Source organism: Taeniopygia guttata, chromosome 25 (genome assembly GCF_048771995.1).
Source record: "Taeniopygia guttata chromosome 25, bTaeGut7.mat, whole genome shotgun sequence".
In the NCBI taxonomy this organism is placed as follows: Eukaryota; Metazoa; Chordata; class Aves; order Passeriformes; family Estrildidae; genus Taeniopygia; species Taeniopygia guttata.
The window spans coordinates 2,451,025-2,469,490 of record NC_133050.1 but is presented as its reverse complement, the minus strand read 5'-3'; the positions used below and the strand labels follow the sequence as shown (position 1 = coordinate 2,469,490).

The 18,466-nt window shown below is 49.7% G+C and overlaps 2 protein-coding genes across 9 annotated transcripts; both read left to right on the top strand.

Moving 5' to 3' along the window:
• Nucleotides 1-551: 551 nt before the first annotated feature.
• On the top strand, nt 552-4,013 carry LOC140680273 (serine/threonine-protein kinase pim-1-like). The gene is made up of 6 exons (XM_072918338.1): nt 552-579; nt 1,990-2,138; nt 2,231-2,281; nt 2,572-2,944; nt 3,332-3,508; nt 3,829-4,013. The coding sequence occupies exons 1-6, from the start codon at nt 552-554 to the stop codon at nt 3,930-3,932; spliced, it is 882 nt and encodes a 293-aa protein (XP_072774439.1). The 3' UTR covers nt 3,933-4,013.
• A 7,216-nt stretch (nt 4,014-11,229) lies between these two features.
• LOC140680631 (coiled-coil domain-containing protein 180-like) lies at nt 11,230-18,252 on the top strand. 8 transcript variants are annotated; one of them, XM_072918605.1, is made up of 10 exons: nt 11,235-11,807; nt 12,301-12,545; nt 13,370-13,452; nt 14,960-15,111; nt 15,198-15,326; nt 15,490-15,600; nt 16,684-16,779; nt 17,021-17,184; nt 17,361-17,440; nt 18,163-18,252. In XM_072918605.1, exons 2-10 carry the CDS (start codon nt 12,448-12,450, stop codon nt 18,198-18,200), a joined length of 951 nt encoding a protein of 316 aa, XP_072774706.1. In that variant the 5' UTR covers nt 11,235-11,807; nt 12,301-12,447; the 3' UTR covers nt 18,201-18,252. The 8 variants fall into 8 exon arrangements, with proteins under 8 accessions (XP_072774708.1, XP_072774707.1, XP_072774704.1 ...); XM_072918603.1 differs by lacking the exon at nt 18,163-18,252 and having other exon boundaries at nt 11,234-11,807; nt 12,358-12,545; nt 17,361-18,066; XM_072918601.1 differs by lacking the exon at nt 18,163-18,252 and having other exon boundaries at nt 11,234-11,807; nt 17,361-18,066.
• Nucleotides 18,253-18,466: the final 214 nt, after the last annotated feature.

Genomic DNA, 18,466 nt, shown 5'->3' with positions numbered 1-18,466 from the left:
GGAGCAGGTGTCCAGGTGTGAGACAAAGAGAGACAGGGTGTGCTGGCTGAAGAATGGGCTGATGTACTGGTTTTCAATGGGATAGGATCCATTTCCTTCCCAGGGAGCAGCAAAGAGCTGGGTTTGGATTCAGGACGGGAATGTGGTAGACAGCACACAGATGGCTTGGATGTTACTGAGCAGGGCTTGCCCTCCTCAAGGACTTGCAGTGTCACATTGGACAATCCATGTCCCATGCTGTGCCAGCAAAGAGGTGAGACCATCAGCATTCCCCTCCTCATCCCTGTGTCCTTCTTACAGAAGAATCTTCCACCCACTCTGCTCCAGAGAGCTGGCAAGTGCCCATAGGGAGCCCCCTTACCCCTCCTGGGGCACTGCGGAGGGCGGGGCTGAGGCAGGGCTGTGATGGCACAAAGGGCAGAGCGCTGGCGTCAGGCAGGGCTGTGATGTCCCAGGGCTGTGCTGGCCGCAGCACTGTGACACCACTGTGACATCACCGCGCTGTCGCTGGGTGAGACAGGCCAGCGCCGGCAGCTGCCAGTGCAGTCGCGATGGGACGTGCTGGAGCCATGGGTGACGGTGACGTCCTGGTGACTGCGCTTGTCCTGCTGCTGGCCGCCGTGGCTGTCTGGTGGGCCTTTGGCCACCGGCAACCACGGAGCCGGAGCACACGGACAGCGAAGAGGAGCAAGCGCCCCAGGGTCTGGCCCAGAGGCTCACGGAGGAAGCGAGGAGCCCCTGCGGCTCCCAGGTTCCCCAGGCCTCGGGCTGCTCCTGGCGAGCAGCCACGTGCTCCCGCCAGCCCCCTGGGCAGCCCCTGCGGCTGCGGCCCCTGCCTGGCAGTGGCCCGGGAGCTGCAGGAACTGATGCTGCAGCTCTGGGACGGCAACGGGACACGTGCGCCCCTCTACTCTGGGATGTGGCAGGCCTTGTGGAAAGAGCTGAAGGAGCTGCTGGAGCGAGGCCACCTGCCCTGCTGTGCCTCGGCCAGCTCCTCCACAAGCCTCCATCCCTTCCAGAGGCTGCTCCCAGCGAGATTCTCCATCCCTGGGAGAGCCTCAAGGCCTGCAAGGATGGCACAGCAGGGGGGAGCCACCACCATCCATGCAGGAACCTCAGGCTGGCAGAGACCCTGCACCCTGCCAGCAGCCTCTGCTATCTCTGACAGCCTCCATCCCTCGCAGAGGCTCAGTGAGACCTGTCAGCCTGCGGAAGGAGCAGAGCCCGTGGACAGGTCTCCCAGCTCCCTTGGACTCACGGACTTCAACAACATGGGCGCAATCCTGACCCTTGACATGGCAGGGGAAAGCCCACAAGTCCAAATGGGAGCCCAGCCCGATGCAGGGGAGCCTGCTCAGGAGCAGCTGGTGGGGCAGCAAGTGTCCTGGAGTCAGCTGTGGTCATCCCACAGCGGCCAGGACAGCCAGGACGCTGTGCCGGTTCTGCCAGCTGGCAACAGCCTGAGCCTGGTGGTGGAGACGAGCCTTCAGAGGTTCCTCCATCTGCAGGAAGCTGCCCCGAGACAGCCCTCGAGTGCCGCGAAGGGCTTTCTAGTAGCAGGTGAGATCTTCTGAGGAGCTGCCTGAGGCTCCGCCGGGGCTCTGGAGGGGCGCAGCCAGGCCAGGCCAGGGTCCCTGAGAGCAGCCCAGTCGCTGGCTGTTTCCAGTGCCTTCGATGGCCCGGCTTGAAAACGCCCTGTCTGCTTTGCAGCCGCTCCTGGGTCTCCCCCGTGCCAAGCCTCGGGCTGCAGCCCCGGCCGTCGGCAGGAGCAGAGCCCAGCCCACGACGCCGGGGACAGCGCCGGTGCCGCCCTGCCCCGCTGCCCCGGGGCTGCCGCAGCCGCCTGTGCGCGCTGCCCCGGCCCGGCTCTGCCGCTCGCCAGCCCGGCGGCTGCAGGGCGGTGGCCGCTGCCCGGCGCGCAGCAGGAAGCGGGTGAGAGCGCGGCGGCCGCGGGGGCCCGGCCCGCTCCACTCGCGGCACTTGCGGGAGGGGCGGGTCCTGGGCGCAAGGCTGATGGCTCGCTCTTGGCCGCAGGGCAAAGGAGGCAGCGGCAGGAGCGGTACCTGCTGGGCCCGCAGCTGGGCAGCGGCGGCTTCAGCACCGTCTTCTCGGGCATCCGCCTCTCGGACGGCAGCCCGGTGAGTGGCCGCGACGGCCGGGCGTGGGCGGAGGGGCAGCGGCGGGGAGGGGCAGGGCTGGAGCTCAGCCCTCCTCTCCCCATGGCTCGCAGGTGGCCCTCAAACGCGTGGCCCGGGAGAGCGTCCTGCAGTGGGACGAGCCTGTGAGCGAGCGGGGCCAGCGGGACAGAGCGGGGCGTGGCGGGCAGGGAGAATCCCGGGGCGGGCTCAGCGTGCGGAGCCGCAGCCCCGCGGGCCTGGGCACGCCGAACAGCGGTGCCGGGGCCGGGCAGGGGCAGCCCCGAGCATCCCCCGGGCGGGAGCAAGCGCAAGCGCCTGGGAGGCTGCGGCAGGGGGCACTGGGGCATCCCGGGCAGGGCGCAGCGCAGCCCCAGGCCTGCAGCAGCAGCAGCAGCAGCACCTGCCGCAGGCACTGATTTTCTCCTCCTCACAGCCCGACGGCACCCGTGTGCCCTTGGAGGTGGTGCTGATGGAGAAGGTGGGCTCTGGCTGCCAGAACATCATCCAGCTGCTCGACTGGTTTGAGCTGCTGGATAGCTTCATCCTGGTGCTGGAGCGTCCGGGGGCATCACGGGATCTCCTGCAGTTCCTGCAGGAGCAGGACCAGGGGTTCCTGTGCGAGGAGCAGGCGCGCTGGCTTTTCTGCCAGGTGCTGGAGGCCGTGCGGCACTGCACCGCCTGCGGCGTCCTGCACCGGGACATCAAGCCGGAGAACCTCCTCGTTGACCCGGAGAGCGGCCACCTGAAGCTGATCGACTTCGGTTGCGGCACCTTCCTCCAGGAGCGGGCCTTCACGGACTTTGCCGGTGAGCCCATGGCCTGGGCCCTGCTCCCGGTGCCAGGCGCTGCACGGCCCCGTTCCCTCCCGGGCCGCGGCCTTCAGCCGACTGCCCTTTGGCACGGGGCGGATGCTGTGCCCCAGGAGCCGGCTGCCGGCCCTGCCGACAGGGGGGCCAGCCAAAGCGGCTCCCGGCCCCTGGGTTCAGCGGGCCCACAAGGGCCTGGGCTGCTCTGCTGGCCTTCTTGGCCTTGCGGAATGGTTTCCTGCCTTTGGCCAGCTGGCTGGGGGACGCGGGGTGGCCTCGGGGGGAAAGCTGTGGCCGCGGGCGCAGCCCCTGCCTCGGTCAGGAGGCTGGTGCCAGGCTCTGGAAGGCAGCAGCCTGCGCCCGGCCAGCGCCGCCTGTCTCCCCTAGGAACGCGCGTGTACAGCCCGCCCGAGTGGACCTGGCTGGGTTGCTACCACGGCCACGCGGCGACCACCTGGTCCCTGGGCGTGCTGCTGTACGTCATGGTCTGCGGCAGCCTCCCCTTTCAGGACGACCAAGCCATCGTGCTGGGGAAGCTCTTCTTCCGGCGGCAGCTCTCTCCAGGTGGGTGTCCGGCCTCAAGCCGGCGGGCTTTGGCAGTGGCGGCGCACGCCCGGCGCGGCCCTCACGCAGCTCCGCGGGACGTGGATCTGCCCTCACGGGCCGGCCGCAGGAGGGGCCCGTGCCGACGGGGTCAGCGCGGCACGGGCGGCCGGAGGAGGCGGCCGCGTCCCGCCGTGCCGCTCTCCCGCGCGGGGCCGAGCCGGTCGGGAGCCCGGCACGGCCCAGAGCGCTCGCGGCACGGCCCGGGCCCCGCGGGTGACGGGGGCAGCTGGGCAGGAGACTTCTGGCGGTGACCGGCGCTTTCTGGCTTCTCTCCCCAGAGCTCCAGCACCTGATCCGATGGTGTTTGGCCAAGCACCCTGCGGACAGGCCGCAGCTGGAGGAGATCTCGCGCCACCATTGGGTGTGGGGCCGGCGTTTTTGATGCCTTGCCGGAGCCTCTGCAGCACCCACTTACCGAGTCCCACGCAGGACTGAGGACCTGGAAAATAAAACAGCAAACCCATTTTGGTGTGTCAAGGCTGGTCCTTGTCAGCAACTTCAGCTAAAGAAACCTCTCGGGAAAAGGGGGAATCAAAGTGCTGCCTTCAGCCTTTGGCAAGCTTTCCACGCCTGTCCTCCAGAGTGGTACTTTATATCTTCAAGCTCAGGCCGTAATGCGGGTCGGAGGGGCTTTGTCGAGCCAAGAAATGCAGCAGTGAAACAACAGCTGCCCTTTCAAAGTGGCAGGGCTTCTTGGTGTCTCTTGAAGTGACACACAGGTTCATTGTGCATTCCAAGGGTCCGTGGCTTTCAGGGACAGAGACCTTCCTCTCTTACCAGAGCTCTGAGGAGAGCCGTAAGCTACAAAATATCATTTCAGGTTGAGCCCTGCTGAACTCTTTTTCTTTCTTCCTATGAAATGGGAGGCAGAGCTGGGCACTTGAGCAGCTTGGTCTGCACCATCCTAAGTCATGTGCATGGAGCCCACAGGAAATGTTGAGATACCGGAGTCATTCCCATGGTGCTGGTCTCATTTTACCCCTCAAAAGTATCTTCTGCTGCCTTAAAAACAACCAATGGTAATGGAAAGTGCAGTAACCAGTCACAGGAAAGCACCCAGCTGCCTGCCTGTGGGCAGGTGGCATCTACTAAACCTGTGCCACCTTCTGCCTACTGCTCTGACCTCCCAAAACAGGGTTTGGGAAATAAATGTGTTTTTTTTTTTTTCAGAAATGTGCCTGATCTTTCAGTTTTCTTCCCTTTTATGCAGGCTGCTGAAGCTCTTGTGCCCTGAATGGCTCTCCCAGTCCCTACCTGAAGACCTGACCTGAGCCGTGATCCTTCCAGCCAGTACCCCACTGTGATGTGATGGTGAGAGTGTGTCAGCCATGGTCTGCAGCCTGAGCTGGGAGTGGTAATTATCCCTTTTCCAATGACCTGTGAGTGGTGACTGCCAATTGTCCAAGGGCCGGGACACATTTCCTCCAGGAGCTGGAGGTCCTTGTGTCCCCACAGCCCCGGGATGTTGGTGACCGCAGGCCCAGAGCCACTGAGTCCTCTGTACAAGGACTAATTGCAAGCTGTAACGTGAAATTTTTATTATGAGTCATTTGCTCCTTTAGCTATGTTATCTTTAGAATAATGTTTTTCTATTTTATTGTGTTATTATATTGTGGTATTGCCTTATTGTGTTGTTGTTACACAGATATTACATTTCCAAAGGTGCGGTAGTGGATCAGCTGGGTGGGGATTTGAATTCTACACCCCTGCACTGGGCCATCAGGTAGTGCTGCTTGCAACCCCTAACTGCAAATCTGTAGGTCTCAGATTCAGTCAAAGAGAGAAACGGAGAGTTTCTAGCCAAGCAGAAGCCTAGGAAAGAGTTGGAGAAGAATGTAAATAATTCTTTATCTCTCTTGTTGTTCACATTGTTTATAGTTAAGTTCTATCACTGTGCATCAAGCACTCTGCACCAATGGTGTGGGCTGTTTTCACTTCAGGACCAATGGAATTGTTCCTCACGAAGCTCTGTATAAAAGAGCGGTGTATTTTAAATAAACCGGAGTTTTACTCTCAGCAGCCTTCTGAGTCAGTCTTCTCATTCCCGTCCTGCCTCAACAGTGACACCAAGAGAACCCTACAAACTGACATCAGGAACCTGGACTGGTGAGTTTTCTTTCCCAGGGAAAAAGGCTGGTGTTTGTGTTCAGGGCCCTGAGCAGGTTTGGTTTGGGCTCCATCTACTTTGATCCCTCCCCTAACGTATTTATAGACATGGATAGGATCACCCTAAACTTTCTCTTTTCCAGACCAAGAGTTCCATCTTCCTCCATCTTGCCTTACGGCAGAGTTGTTCCAGTCCCTCCATCATCATCTTCACAGCCCTTCACTGCTTTCTTCTGAGCTGAGGAGCCCCAGCCTGGAACCAGCCCTAGAGGTGCTCAGCAGTGCTGAGCAGAGGAGAAGGATCCCCTCCCTTGGCCTGCTGGCTGCACTCTCGATGCAGCTCAGGATCCCAGAAGAGTGCATATTTTGGCTTATGGTGACCTTGGTGCTCTCCAGGACCTCCAAAGCCTTTCCTGGCAAAAGCTTTCCAGCCCAGATAGAATGGCCCCCAGTATGCTCTGGTGCCTGCCTGGTAGTGTTCCTCTCCTGGAACAGGACTTTGGGCTTCCCCTTCTTGAACTTGGTGATGTTCCTGTCAGCCCATTTCTCAGGCTTGTCAATGGCAATATTATCCTTCGCTGCTTCCTTCGAATATTGTCCCATATTTGGCGCTGATGTTGAATTGTTCTGAGAAAGAGAACCCCATAGGACTGTAGAACAAGAATTTTTGTGGCAGTAACTGCTGTGTGCAAGAGTTTCCATTTGTCTTTCTCAATAAATATACAAGAAAGTGTAATACTCAGCTGGCCAAAGAAGAGACTACTTTCAAGGCCCAAGCCACCGGGAGTGGGTGTGTGGTGGAGGACCTGGGCCATGCCTAAGGCTGGCTCAAGAGTCTCTAAGTGACATGGGGAGATCAGCACCGAGGGTCAGACTGGATCCCCTGGTTCATGGGCAGAAGGTAAAACCCAGTATGTACAATACTGGTTTGATCAGAGGGAGGTTCAAAGAGCTGGAATACCTGTTGAAAAAAAACTTTCATTTCGAAAAAGGAAGATATTTCACTTCATTTCTTGAATTCCTATCTTATTTAAAGAAAAAAAAGTTCAAAGATAAGCAAGTATGGATCTCATAGAACTGATTAGTATCTATGTTTTCTAATTCCGTTTTTAAACTTGTGTGTTAAGCAACTGAATTAAAACATGTTGCTGTAATTGTGGGTTGAGGCATGTATTATCTGCATTAATATTTTTTATTATTTATGAGATATAGGCATTTTTCAAATCTTTGCATAAAACTTCTTGGCTAATGCAATCTAAGTACCTAAATATAATTAGTGGAACAGTTTGTTAGCATAATCATTGCCATGGGCTGTAATTAACATAAATTTTAATTTCATGACCTTGTAGAAGAGATTATAATTGCACAAACCATCATTGTGCTGAGAATGTTTTCCTCTTGAATGTTGATTTTTGAAGATGATCACCATAATATTTTGAAATTATTATTATTGTAGCACTCATCTGTATTCAGAGAATCAGAGAATGGTTTGGATTAGAAGGGGACTTTGTAATCATAAAGCTTGTAGATCATCTGGTTCCACCCTCCCTGCCATAGGCAGCAACACATACCTCTAGACCAGTTTGCTCCAAGCCCTGTCCAGTCTGGCCTTGAACACTTCCAGGGATGGGGCAGCCATCTCCAGGACAGCTTCTCCAGGAAACCTGTGCCAGGGCCTCACCACCCTCACATGGGATAGTTTGTCCCCATCTAACCCTGCCCTCTGGGAGTGGGAAGACATCCCCCTTTGTCTTGACACCCCAGACCCTTGGAAACAGTCATTCTCCATCTTTCTTTCTCATATGCTCCCTTCAGAAACAGGAAGGCCACCATTAGGCCACCCCAAATATGCCCTGGCTACTCTTCTTAGGGACAATTTACCAGAGCCTTGCTGGCTGGGATTCTAATTTGTTAATTCATACATCTTAGATACTAATGAATGTTCAAAGGGAACAAATTCTTTGATTTGTACTCAGCATCCTGTATCTGGGCACCAAGAGGTTTGCTGAGTGGGAATGATGGAATTGGTGGAATTGTGGGGACACACACATAAAACTTCTGCCAGTTTTAGGTTCATGTCTCAAGCACCAACTATCCATTGCTATCTTGGTGAAGAGAATTCTAAATCCAAATGGATTTTTTCAGGCTGTGAACTGCAAGCCATGCAGTGGGGTCCATCCTGCACCATGCAGACCTGCCATGCCAGTATTGACAGCTGGGCTGAGCAGCACCACTGGCTGCCATGAGCTCAGCACCACAGAATGGGCTAATTGCCCTAATCAGTATTGGCTGTGTGGGAGCTGTGCCAAGGAAAACATTCCTGGAGTTGTCACATCAATTAACCCTTGAGCAGAAAGAGGATCCCCATTCCGCAGCTATGGATCTGTTAGCTGGAGAAAGGGACAACCAATTTCTTGGAAAATATAGCAAATGGAACTACCACTGCTATGCAGTGCTTGCTATGCAAGCATTTCACAGTAAGTGGCTCAGTGTCACAGACTGCTGCTCACTAGTGCCCAGCTTGAGACTAGTTGCTGGCTACAGAAGGAGGTGTTGGCATGTTAGTAAATACTGTCTGCTGTTATCTGTGCAAACCAAGATCAGTGCATTGAGACCAAGCTGAAATTCTGGAGAAGACTAAAGCCCTCATGCAACATGATAACTAAAATTAATTAGTGTAAAACAACTGTTTGGTGGTCATGACTTAGCTTTTGTTTCCCAGGTCTCAGGGAACAGGTTTTGGCTGTACTTACTCTTTAAGAAAAATGGCTTTAAATGGATGCCAGCTCTGTTCAGCTTCATTATCCTTGAGGACAGTTTCCAGGGAATCCTATGTGGAAACTTCCTTAAAAAACTGAAAGTTTGCTCTCCTAAAATTTAGGGTCTTAATCACAGCCAGACTCTTAAATGCTCCTGCAAATAAAAGTCAATATATAGACAAATGTTTGCAAAAGCCAGTGTGAATGAACATGGAGGGGGAAAAAATTTAAAAGCAGCTCTCATGCCAAGGATCAAAAGCCAACACTCAGAATTCCCAGCTGGCACTCACTCCCAAGTGCTGCAGCGATGCTGAGTGCCAAGGCACGGAAAACTGCCTTTGCCATTGCAGCCCTCCCACTCCCCTGAAAAGGCAAGGGCTGGCTCACTGCTGCTGCCCTTCCCCGGGCAGGGATTTCAGCCCAGACCTCACTGGTTCTCATCTTGTGCATTCTCAGCTCTGGACTGCAAATGTGCTGCCATCAGGAGATGGTTCTTCACTACACTGCATCAGCAACGGTGGAGATGATTCCATTCCTGACAATTCAGCAGAGTAGAACTTACAGGAAGAGTGAGTCATCTGTAGATGAAATTAAGTTCTGATCCTAATTATTTCACAGAAATTTTAGTGGATTTGAACTCTCCCTCTAATATCTGCTCTGTTTGTGTGGCTGTAATATTGAACTGTTTTTAAAAATGCCTAACAAGAGTGCTCCCAGGTATAATAATTCTTCTGCGTGCAGTACTTCTACTTCTCCAAAGGAGCGGTGCTTTCCGTGGTAAGTGGAAGATCAGTGACTTTTCCCATCCTTTCGCCAGAGGACGGGAAATCCCAGGAGCGGCAGCAGCCGCCGTGTGCCGGCAGCGCCCGCCCGGTGTCCCCCTTGTACCGCGGAGCGCTGCGAGCGCCTCCAGCGCTGCTGCTCCGAGGGCGGCGGATTCACCGCGAGCCCGAGGGATGGCCGGGCAAGGCTCCCCGAGCCTCCCCGGCCAGCAGCTCCCACCTGAGGGGTCACTTGGCCGGCAGCTCCCACCTGAGGGCTCACCGGCTGCCAGAACGGCAGGTGAGACACCTTGGCACGGGAGAGGACTGCAGAAGGAACAGCAAGCTCCAGCTAAAAGGTCTGTGCTGAAGTTGTTCCATGGCAATTCCTCAGCTGCTGGAAACAGTAGGAGATGCGGCAGCTGCTCCTCCCTCGGCAGAGGAGTGTCCTGGGGACCCAAAGCATCATTGCATTAAGGTGCAAAGCCAAAACACGCAAGCCTCTGCAGCGAAGGTTCCCTGCCAGAGCTGCTGTGCGCTGCTCACACAGGGCAGAGGAGGCACGGGAGGTGCAGACACTCTCTGCTGCTGAGTCCTGCTTCAGAAGTGTCAGCAGAGAGCTGGAGACCAGGAATGATGACCAGGCTCCCTGGTTTCTCTTCTTTCTTGCATCCTGGACTGGGGTATTGAAATGAAATAATTCCTTGTGACTGATTCCTCAAAGCTTTATTCTCTGCTTCAGATTCTTCTGCATCCTGGAGAAGACCTGCTTCCCCCTTGCTTTGTGTTTATTCTGCTACACCTTGGCTTGTAAAATAAAGAATTACTGTATTGCTGCTTTGGAGAGGAGAGGGAAATCACCACTGCCGCTGTATATAAGCCAGCACATGTCCAGGTGTGCAAGAAGGTCAAGGGCAGCCTTCTGTGGCCAGCAGCCATAGTGTGGCCAGTGGAACCAGGGCACTGATTGTCCCCCTGTTCTGGGCACTGCTATGGCCAAACCTCAAATCCTGCTATGGCCAAACCTCAAATCCTCAGGTGATTTGTGGGACCCTCATGACAAAAAAGACATTGAGGAACTGGGGTGTGTCCACAAAATGGATTAGATCTGGTGAAGGGGATGGAGAACAAGGAGCAGCTGAGGGAGCTGAGTCTGGAGAAAAGGAGGCTCGGGGAGGACCTTCTGGCTCTGCGCAACTCCTGAGAGGAGGGGACAGCCAGGTGGTGATTGGATTCCTCTCAGTTAACAATTAACAGATTAACAGATAAAAGGGAAGGGCCTCAAGTTGCGCCTGTGGAGGTGAATAGGCTGAGTTGGAAAGGACTCACCAGGATCACCCAGTCCAGCTCCTGACCTGGCACATGACACCCCAACAATCCCATCACATGCCTGAACGTTGTCCAAATATTTCTTGAACTCAGACAAGCTTGGTGCTGTCGCCACTTTCCTGGGGAGCCTGTTCTAGTGCTCAACCACCCTGTGGGAAAAAAAGACCTGTTCCTGATATCCAGCCTAAACCTCTCTTGACTTAGCTCAGGGAGCCAGATTATGCTGAGCCACTGCTCTAGGGCTTTTGATTAATGCCTATGAACACTATCATTATTGATTGTTTATCAGAGGCTGAGACCTTAAGAGGTTTCTTCCCCCAAGGGTTGGTGTGTTCTCATTCCCGTGCTGAGCTGAAAGGTGCGGACGTGGGAAGTCTGGCCTGCCTTGTGCAGAGACGAGCACAAAGCGGGGCTGCGATCCGCGGCTCCGGAGCTCTGCTCCCGCGGGGCGGGCAGGCCGGGACCCGGCGGGGCGGCCTCCGGGTGCTGCGGCAGCGGCCACCGGGGGCGCTGTGGGTGAGGCTGGGCCGGCCCCGCTCCCGCCCCCGCTGGGCTGGCACCGGCACGCGCGGCTCCGCCTGAGGGCCCGCGGGGCGCGGGGAGAGAGCGGGAGCGACCCCGGGAGCGGCCCCGCAGCGCCGGGAAGGGGAGCAGCGCTCGGCGTGGAGTTTCACCGCCGGGAGTCTGCCGGAGCTGCTTTTGAGGCTGCAGCTTCTGTGCTCTAGGTCAGGCTGGGAGAGCTGGGGGTGTTCCGTCTGCAGAAGAGAAGGCTGCGGGGAGACCTCAGAGCCCCTTGCAGGGCTCCAAAAGAGCTGGGGAGGGACTTTGGACAAGGGCCTGGAGTGGCAGGACGAGGGGGAATGGCTTCAAAGTGCCACAGGGCAGGTTTTGATGGGATATTGGGAAGGAATTGTTCCCTGTGAGGGTGGGCAGGCCCTGGCACAGGGTGCCCAGAGCAGCTGTGGCTGCCCCTGGATCCCTGGCAGTGTCCAAGGCCAGGCTGGACAGGGCTTGGGGCAACCTGGGATAGCACAAGGTGCCCCTGCCCACAGCAGGAGGTTGGAAGATGATCTAAGATAATCTTGTAGGTCTCTTCCAGCCCAAACCACTCTGTGGCTCAAGGAGCAAGGAAGGCTCTTTTCCCAGTGAAGTGTTGTGTCTCCTCTTGGCTCCCAGCTTGCAGTTGCCAGTTCTTCTGGAAGCAGGCCCGGCCACTCAGCTGCGATTAGTCACTAGATCTCGATAGGAGGAGTGTGACATGTTCACAGAGAGGAAGGCTGTAAACAGATCTTCAAGGCCAAGGTAAAAAAAAAGCAAAGGACTGAGGAAAAGCCAAAGGAATTTGTTGTGTTAGTCAGTTTTCTGGCTGTTGAAATGCCCCAGGTCATTTTCATAGTTTCTGGTTTTGGTTTGTTTTAGTAAAAAATGAATGTGTTATCTCCAGCATATGCTCTCCAGTGCATGTCCATGTGTTCCCATCTCTTTGTTGTATATCAGGTTATATTAACTGAAGGCAGAATCATAACACAGCAGTAAAACATTGAAAGGCATAGTTATCCAGATTCAGGCATTTCTCACTCTGCTCTTTACTTTTTTGGTAACTGTAAGCAAGGCAACACCATCCAGTTTGTCCACTTTTCCTCTCTGAGGAAAAGATTATCCTTTTTCTTTTTTTCTCATTTTGAAAATAGCCTTAGATGAAAATGGTTATGTGTGTGGTATGTAGGGTTCATTGTTTTACCTTTCTCTTCTGCTGTGTTTCCCCTACTATTTTTCATTCATTATTTTGTCCCAGTTCTCCATTCAGTAGGTTTGAAGGAATTCTAATTGTTGAGATTATGGTTCTTTGAAGGCTCACTTAGCCCACCTTTTGGATGAAGGAAAGAAGAAGACAAAGTCCTCTAAGAAGAGTAAAAAGCTCCCTTTAAATAGGCATTCAGAAATGTTTGCTGATGCCATGCCATTTCTGATGAGTAATCAGCAGAAATGTGTTGGAACAACACCCATCAGTGACTTCACAAAAAAGCCACAGTCAGACAGGTAGGGAACAGAAGCATAAAACCCCAATTATATGTTCTTAACTAAAGGAATGAAATGGACAGATTTTCACCGGGAATTATATACTCGTGTATTCTTGCTCATAGCACTAAGGACTTGTAACAGATTGTCTTCTCACCACATGTAAATTTAGTGTAATGAACTGCTTGCTGCCTGTTGAAGTGCAGGCTACCAGACTAATATTTGCAATGGCAGACATATTGTATGGTTTTCCTTTTAAAAAGAAATTGTCTTTGCTCTTAGCAATCTAGATATACACCCAGTCTGACAAATATTTTTTAGGCTGTATTTCCAAGTAAATGGCTTACATGATGATGCAGTAAGATAATGTCATGAACAAGAATGGAGTTAATGCATCCATCCTTTTTTACCCTGATCCAGCTGCTGAATAGCAATACAGGGATTCTCACTGACCCCAAGGACAAGCACAGTGCCCAAGCTGTTGGGAAAAGCACTGGGCAGATAAAGGCTATTTCCACATTTCTTGCCAGTGTCTCCTTAAGAGTTCCTAGGTTTTTTACCTTTTAGAGCTATTCTGTAAGTCTCTGTAGTTTACATGTTCTAAATCTAGCATATATTGCTGTAATGCCATCCTAATAGATTTAGAATTGGGATCTACCCAGACTTCAGTTCATCTCAGAAGAGGCAACTTTGATTCTTTGAATTATATTCTTTAAAGTTAGAATGATACTTATGTTCACTTTAATGTTAAATTTTGCCAATTAAAGTGTATTATACTATTATGTTAGTCCTTCTTCTGGTGCATTTTTAATACTAATTGAAGCTTTATTCTCTTTCTGTTTCAGACAATCTACAACTTTTCCAGAGGCATGGGGAAACGTAGGTGCAAGTTCAGCTGAGGAAGTCAGAGGCCTGCCCGATGTAGTTGGTAAAACTGGTTTCCCTTAATGTCATCTATTTCAATTTACAGTCACAGGAAATGTGGTACATGTAACAGGTTTAGCTGTTACCTTGTGAGAGATTTCAAACCGGAGTTACAATTTAATAGAAAGATTACAGCAAATGCAATGATACAGCAAAACTGGTTTAAAACCACAAAGTCAGAGTACCACCTGGCACCCTGTTGGTCAGGGTTGCAGTGGTTGCAGTCCTGTCAGAATGGGTTATTGTAAATGCAGGCGAACCCAATGGGAAGAAATTATGATGTCTGACTCAATTCAGAAGGCTGAATGATTTCTTTATTATAACTGTGCTAAAATACATTAATATACTATATAAAGGAAGATACTAAAACCACATATTACTTTCTCTAACTCTATATCTCTAACACAACTCCTCACCCTCTCTGGAGAGTCCAGCCCCAGGTGGGTTGGATTGGCCATCAGGCTCAAACCATCCTCACCAGAATCCAATCAAGCAATCACCCTAGGTAAACAATTCTCCGAACACATTCCACATGAGAAAAACAAGGAGCAGAAATAGAAATTGTTTTCTCTTTAATTTCTCTCTGTGCACCTCTATGAAAAATCCTGAGAGAGGGAGAAATGTGCTGCCACAACGGGTGGCCCTGTGGAAGTTCAGATCCTCCTCTGGATATCCCGTGGTGGTGGTGTCCCAAGTGCCCAGACTGCCTGAATTATACACAGTGGAGTTCATGTGGTACATCCCTCAGTGCAGGGAGCTTCATAATGGAATGGAATGATGTAATCCCATGAATGCTAGAATATTTTTGGAGTACATGATAGTCGTTTCAGCTTCCCATTCTGCTACTGCATAATCAGTTCATTATGGCCCATTAGCACAGATGACCCTCGCTGGATAGATGGTGCAGCTGCTTCCCCAGCTGAATCATTTTAAGGATAAAGAAATACCACCTCACCTTGCAGGGCTTGCCTCTCTCATTTTAACACTTTTATCCTGGTGGTCAGGTGTGCTGAAAACCACCCATCGTTAGCAGGTCATCATAAAATGAGGTAGAGGGGAGTAGAGTACACAGTTTGGTTACACCCACGTTGGTACTCTTTCTCCTGCAAGGTAACAAAAATCAAGCTTGGGAAATGGCCTGACACATTTTTGATGCTATGTAGGTAATTTTGAAGATGACGAGGCTTCTAATAGAAAAAAAAAAAGACAGTTGTGAAATTGTTGGTCAATCACATGTTATGTTTAGATGATAAATTCCAGTTCTGATGTAATCAGATCTCATTCCAGAAATGTTGCAAATTTTTTATATCGTACCTGAGCTTAGTTGATAGTTCTATGCTGTTATCCTTCTGAAAATCAGAAGTTTAAAATATGCCCTAGTATTTTTAACCTGCATTTGCTAAGATTGCACTTCCCTTGGAAAGATGTTGCACACTGTGAAAGCTGCACAAACTACAGCGGTCATAGTGTCGATTTTGGCATTTACTGTTCATGCATCCCATGTTCTGCAGCAACAGTTCCAGGCTATAGAATCCTCATTTCTTCCTTGGCAGTTCCTGAGGAAACAGGCAGCAGTACATGGAAGAACCTGGCAGAACGGCGGCAAAAGCATCACGATAGAGCAGTGATGGGAATGCAGCGGGAGCTGGGCTGCATTGGCAGGGTAAGGCAGGAGTTTTTTATCCAGTCTGGAGCTCTTCTAAGGTCAGGGCCCAAGATTCAAATGATCACACTGACCTACTGTTACAGGAGATGGCAGCCTCTGTTTTGAATCTTCAAGAATTCCTTCAGCTTCAAGTGATGAAATCAGATGAAAAGAGTAAACTTCTGTTTGAAAAGGTTGCATCTGACATGGCTTTGGAAGCCTTCTCATTTGAAGTAAGGCAACTCAGCATTGGCTCAACTGCAGTTACTTGTATCTGCTCTGCGTAGCATCTTCTTATGGCTTGCTGGAGTCCAAAATTATTGGGTTTTTACTTTTTAAATTTTCTTTTATGTGTTTTGACTTTTCAGTGAAATTGAAAGTAGATTTTTATTGCAGGGTTTGGAAGAACTCTGGAATATGATACACGAGGAGTCCTCAAACAGAAGGAAGTGTATCAGGGCAATGGATGCATCCCTAAAGGAGACTGAAAGGAGTCGAGCCATGAAAGTGAGCTGCAGTCTTAATAACTGTTACTTAAGCATAAGATTGGTATTTGCTGATACAATGCTGGGTGCAGAGCAAAGAGTAGCTTGTTTCCAAAGGAGTCAGAGGTCTGCCTGTAGTTCTGTTGTGTGGTGATTGCTTTCTTTTCCCCAATAAACTATTCATTTTATACCCACATAATCAGGAGAAGCCACTTTTTTCCTAGTTTAAAGGTGTTTCTTTCACAATTACTTATGCTAAAGGTGCAAGGAATATACAAGCTGCTTTTATTTCCCTGGAGGGTTGTGTAGGTCAAACTTTGATTTGGTCTGTTATTTTTGGGGGGGACATAACCATTCTGCAGTTGAGAAGGAGCTTAGACATGACCTAGCTTGATTTTAGTTTGGGTTGGCTGGATGTCGCTAGCAGACATGTTGCAGTTTTGTAGTCTTCAGCCTAACCTGTAAAAGTCATTGGACATCATAGGAAATGTTTGGATTAAAAAAATAGACTGTGGAAGAGCTTGCTGCACTGTCCTTGTAGGCAAAGAAGAGCTGTTTGTTCTACCAGTGCCAGTTGCTTCTCTTTTTGTAATTCAGGTACGATGAATAGGTCCAAGAGTACCACCAGTAACCTTTCTGTTGGATTAGTTACGATAAATTTCAGAGATGAACACATTTGCTTTAATTTTGTGTTCACTCAAAACAGGCACTGGTGGATTCCCTTCAGATATTTGAAAGGAATTTAGTTAGATTTTAAAATTCATATTATGGCCAGTCTGCAGAGCACTCAATTATCACAGGTATTAAAGAGCAATCAGCTGAGTAGTAGCAAAGTAGAATGTTTTAGTTACTGTTTTTATGAATTACTGAAAAAGTTAGTCTTTAAAGTAACTAAGATTAATATTTTAAAATTTACTTCTCAATCTGTGTGTCATCCAATTAATTTTAATTCACTTTAATAGTTTTAATTAATGAATAATTAATGAATCGAATGGAATTAATTTTAATGGAAAAAATTCTCTTGTTCGTGTAGTTTTTTAATTTGGGATACTGATATTTGAGTTAACATTTTGTTGTTTCTTTTCTTTATTCTTTCATTGCACAGATAACAGAGGTACTGACCAAGTATACAGTGAAACTGGAGGAAATTTCCTTCTTCTTGGCAGCTGATGTTCACAAGCTCATAAACAATAAGGCAATGGTAAATGTTTTACCTGGAACAGGATAGCAGTCTGAATATTCCTAGAATGTCTTTTTTCCTAGCTGAAATTATTTTTTTCTGCCTATCAATCACTGAAATATAGAGAGATTTCTACTTTGCAGGGTATTTGTAATAATTTGTATTCTTTTTTCACCTCATTTTCTGTAGAAGATATATTTTTTTGTTCGTTTTTGCATGTTGTATGCTGCTTCTACTCCTAGTTTTGTTTTTTAATATGCAGAATATAAACAGAGCATTGGTGGGTAATGAGAGGGCAACTGCCAAGCTGCTCTTTAATCTAATGAAATTGGAGCTTGAGAAAGAAAAATTGCATCAACTGAAGTGGCAAGAGAGAGTCAAGGACTGGAAGCTCATCCAAAAGAACTGTGTTATTCAGAGCTTCAGGTCAGAAGTTTTGCAATCTTATTTTGGACAATGAATAACACAAAGTGACTAGTGTTCACTTGTGGTTTCTATAAAACCACAAGTTAAAAAAAGTTATTTCTTCTTTATACATATCATGTATGATATCATGTTTGATATCATGTTTCCATTATACGTATCTTTTTTCCATCCTGCAGAGAATTTATGGCAAGTGAAGAAGTACAGAATCCCCCAGCTGTGGAAATGGAAAATATGATTAAGGAGCAAATTGTACTTGGTGAACAGAGACTGAGGGTTTTGCAGCATATTGGGTATGGCAGAAGAGGATATAGTATAAAGGAAAACAGTTCTTGCTGGAGTTAATGTGAGGAGCTTGGCTACAAAATGCACTTTGCTTTCTGTCAGTGTGTGATTGTTAAATTCAGCAGTAAGACAGGGTCAAACCCTATTTTTCTACAGCTCTTTTTAATGGAAAAGCATTCTTGGTTTTCACTGCACCAGCTACACTAAAGAAGTGGTGATTGTGGGCTAAAAATGCAGGAATGCAAAAGTAAATATTACTGACATTTGAAACTGGTAGAACTGGGCAGACAAAGATGGGTGGAGAACTAGAAGTTGGTGTTTTTTTCTCCAAGGGGTTTAATTTGTGTAATAAATTCAGAGAGGAATATGGATAGAAATCTGACACTGCTGTGTTTGAATATCCATCCTGAACACAAAAAGCATTTTTGGGTGCAATGCATTACTGTATTTACAGGGAGTTTTTTTACAGTGGATGTTGGGAGCAAGGTAGATAACAGTTCCTTGTTGGGTAGTAAACAGTTGGCCTTGAACAACAACAGTCTCTTTGGTTGATTTTCATTGCAAGATGGCTGTAAATAAAATAAAGCACAGTAGCATGGATGCTCTGATTCATAATTTTGTATTTTTTAATAGTTTTATATACACGTGACTGGTTTGTATTTTAGAATACCTGACTCTTGTTTACTACTTTGATAGTGCCTTGCTGCCTCCAACACATACAAAATCTGACTTAAATGAATGGTACAGAACTCTGGAGAATTTAAAGACAAGTATAGGTAAGTTGGGAAATCATAAAAACAATCTGGAATTCAAGCAATACTTTCTTTTTTCCTGGGCAATGATGAGGCATACAGTTGCTTTGAAAGTGCATGTTTGCTCTATTCTTTGTTCCATCCTGCCTTCTCAGTTGCTTTGAGCTGGCAGTAAGACCCAAAGAAGCTGCCTGTGACATCACTTTCCTTTGGCTGGTACAAACACTCGTACATGGTCACATCTAGCA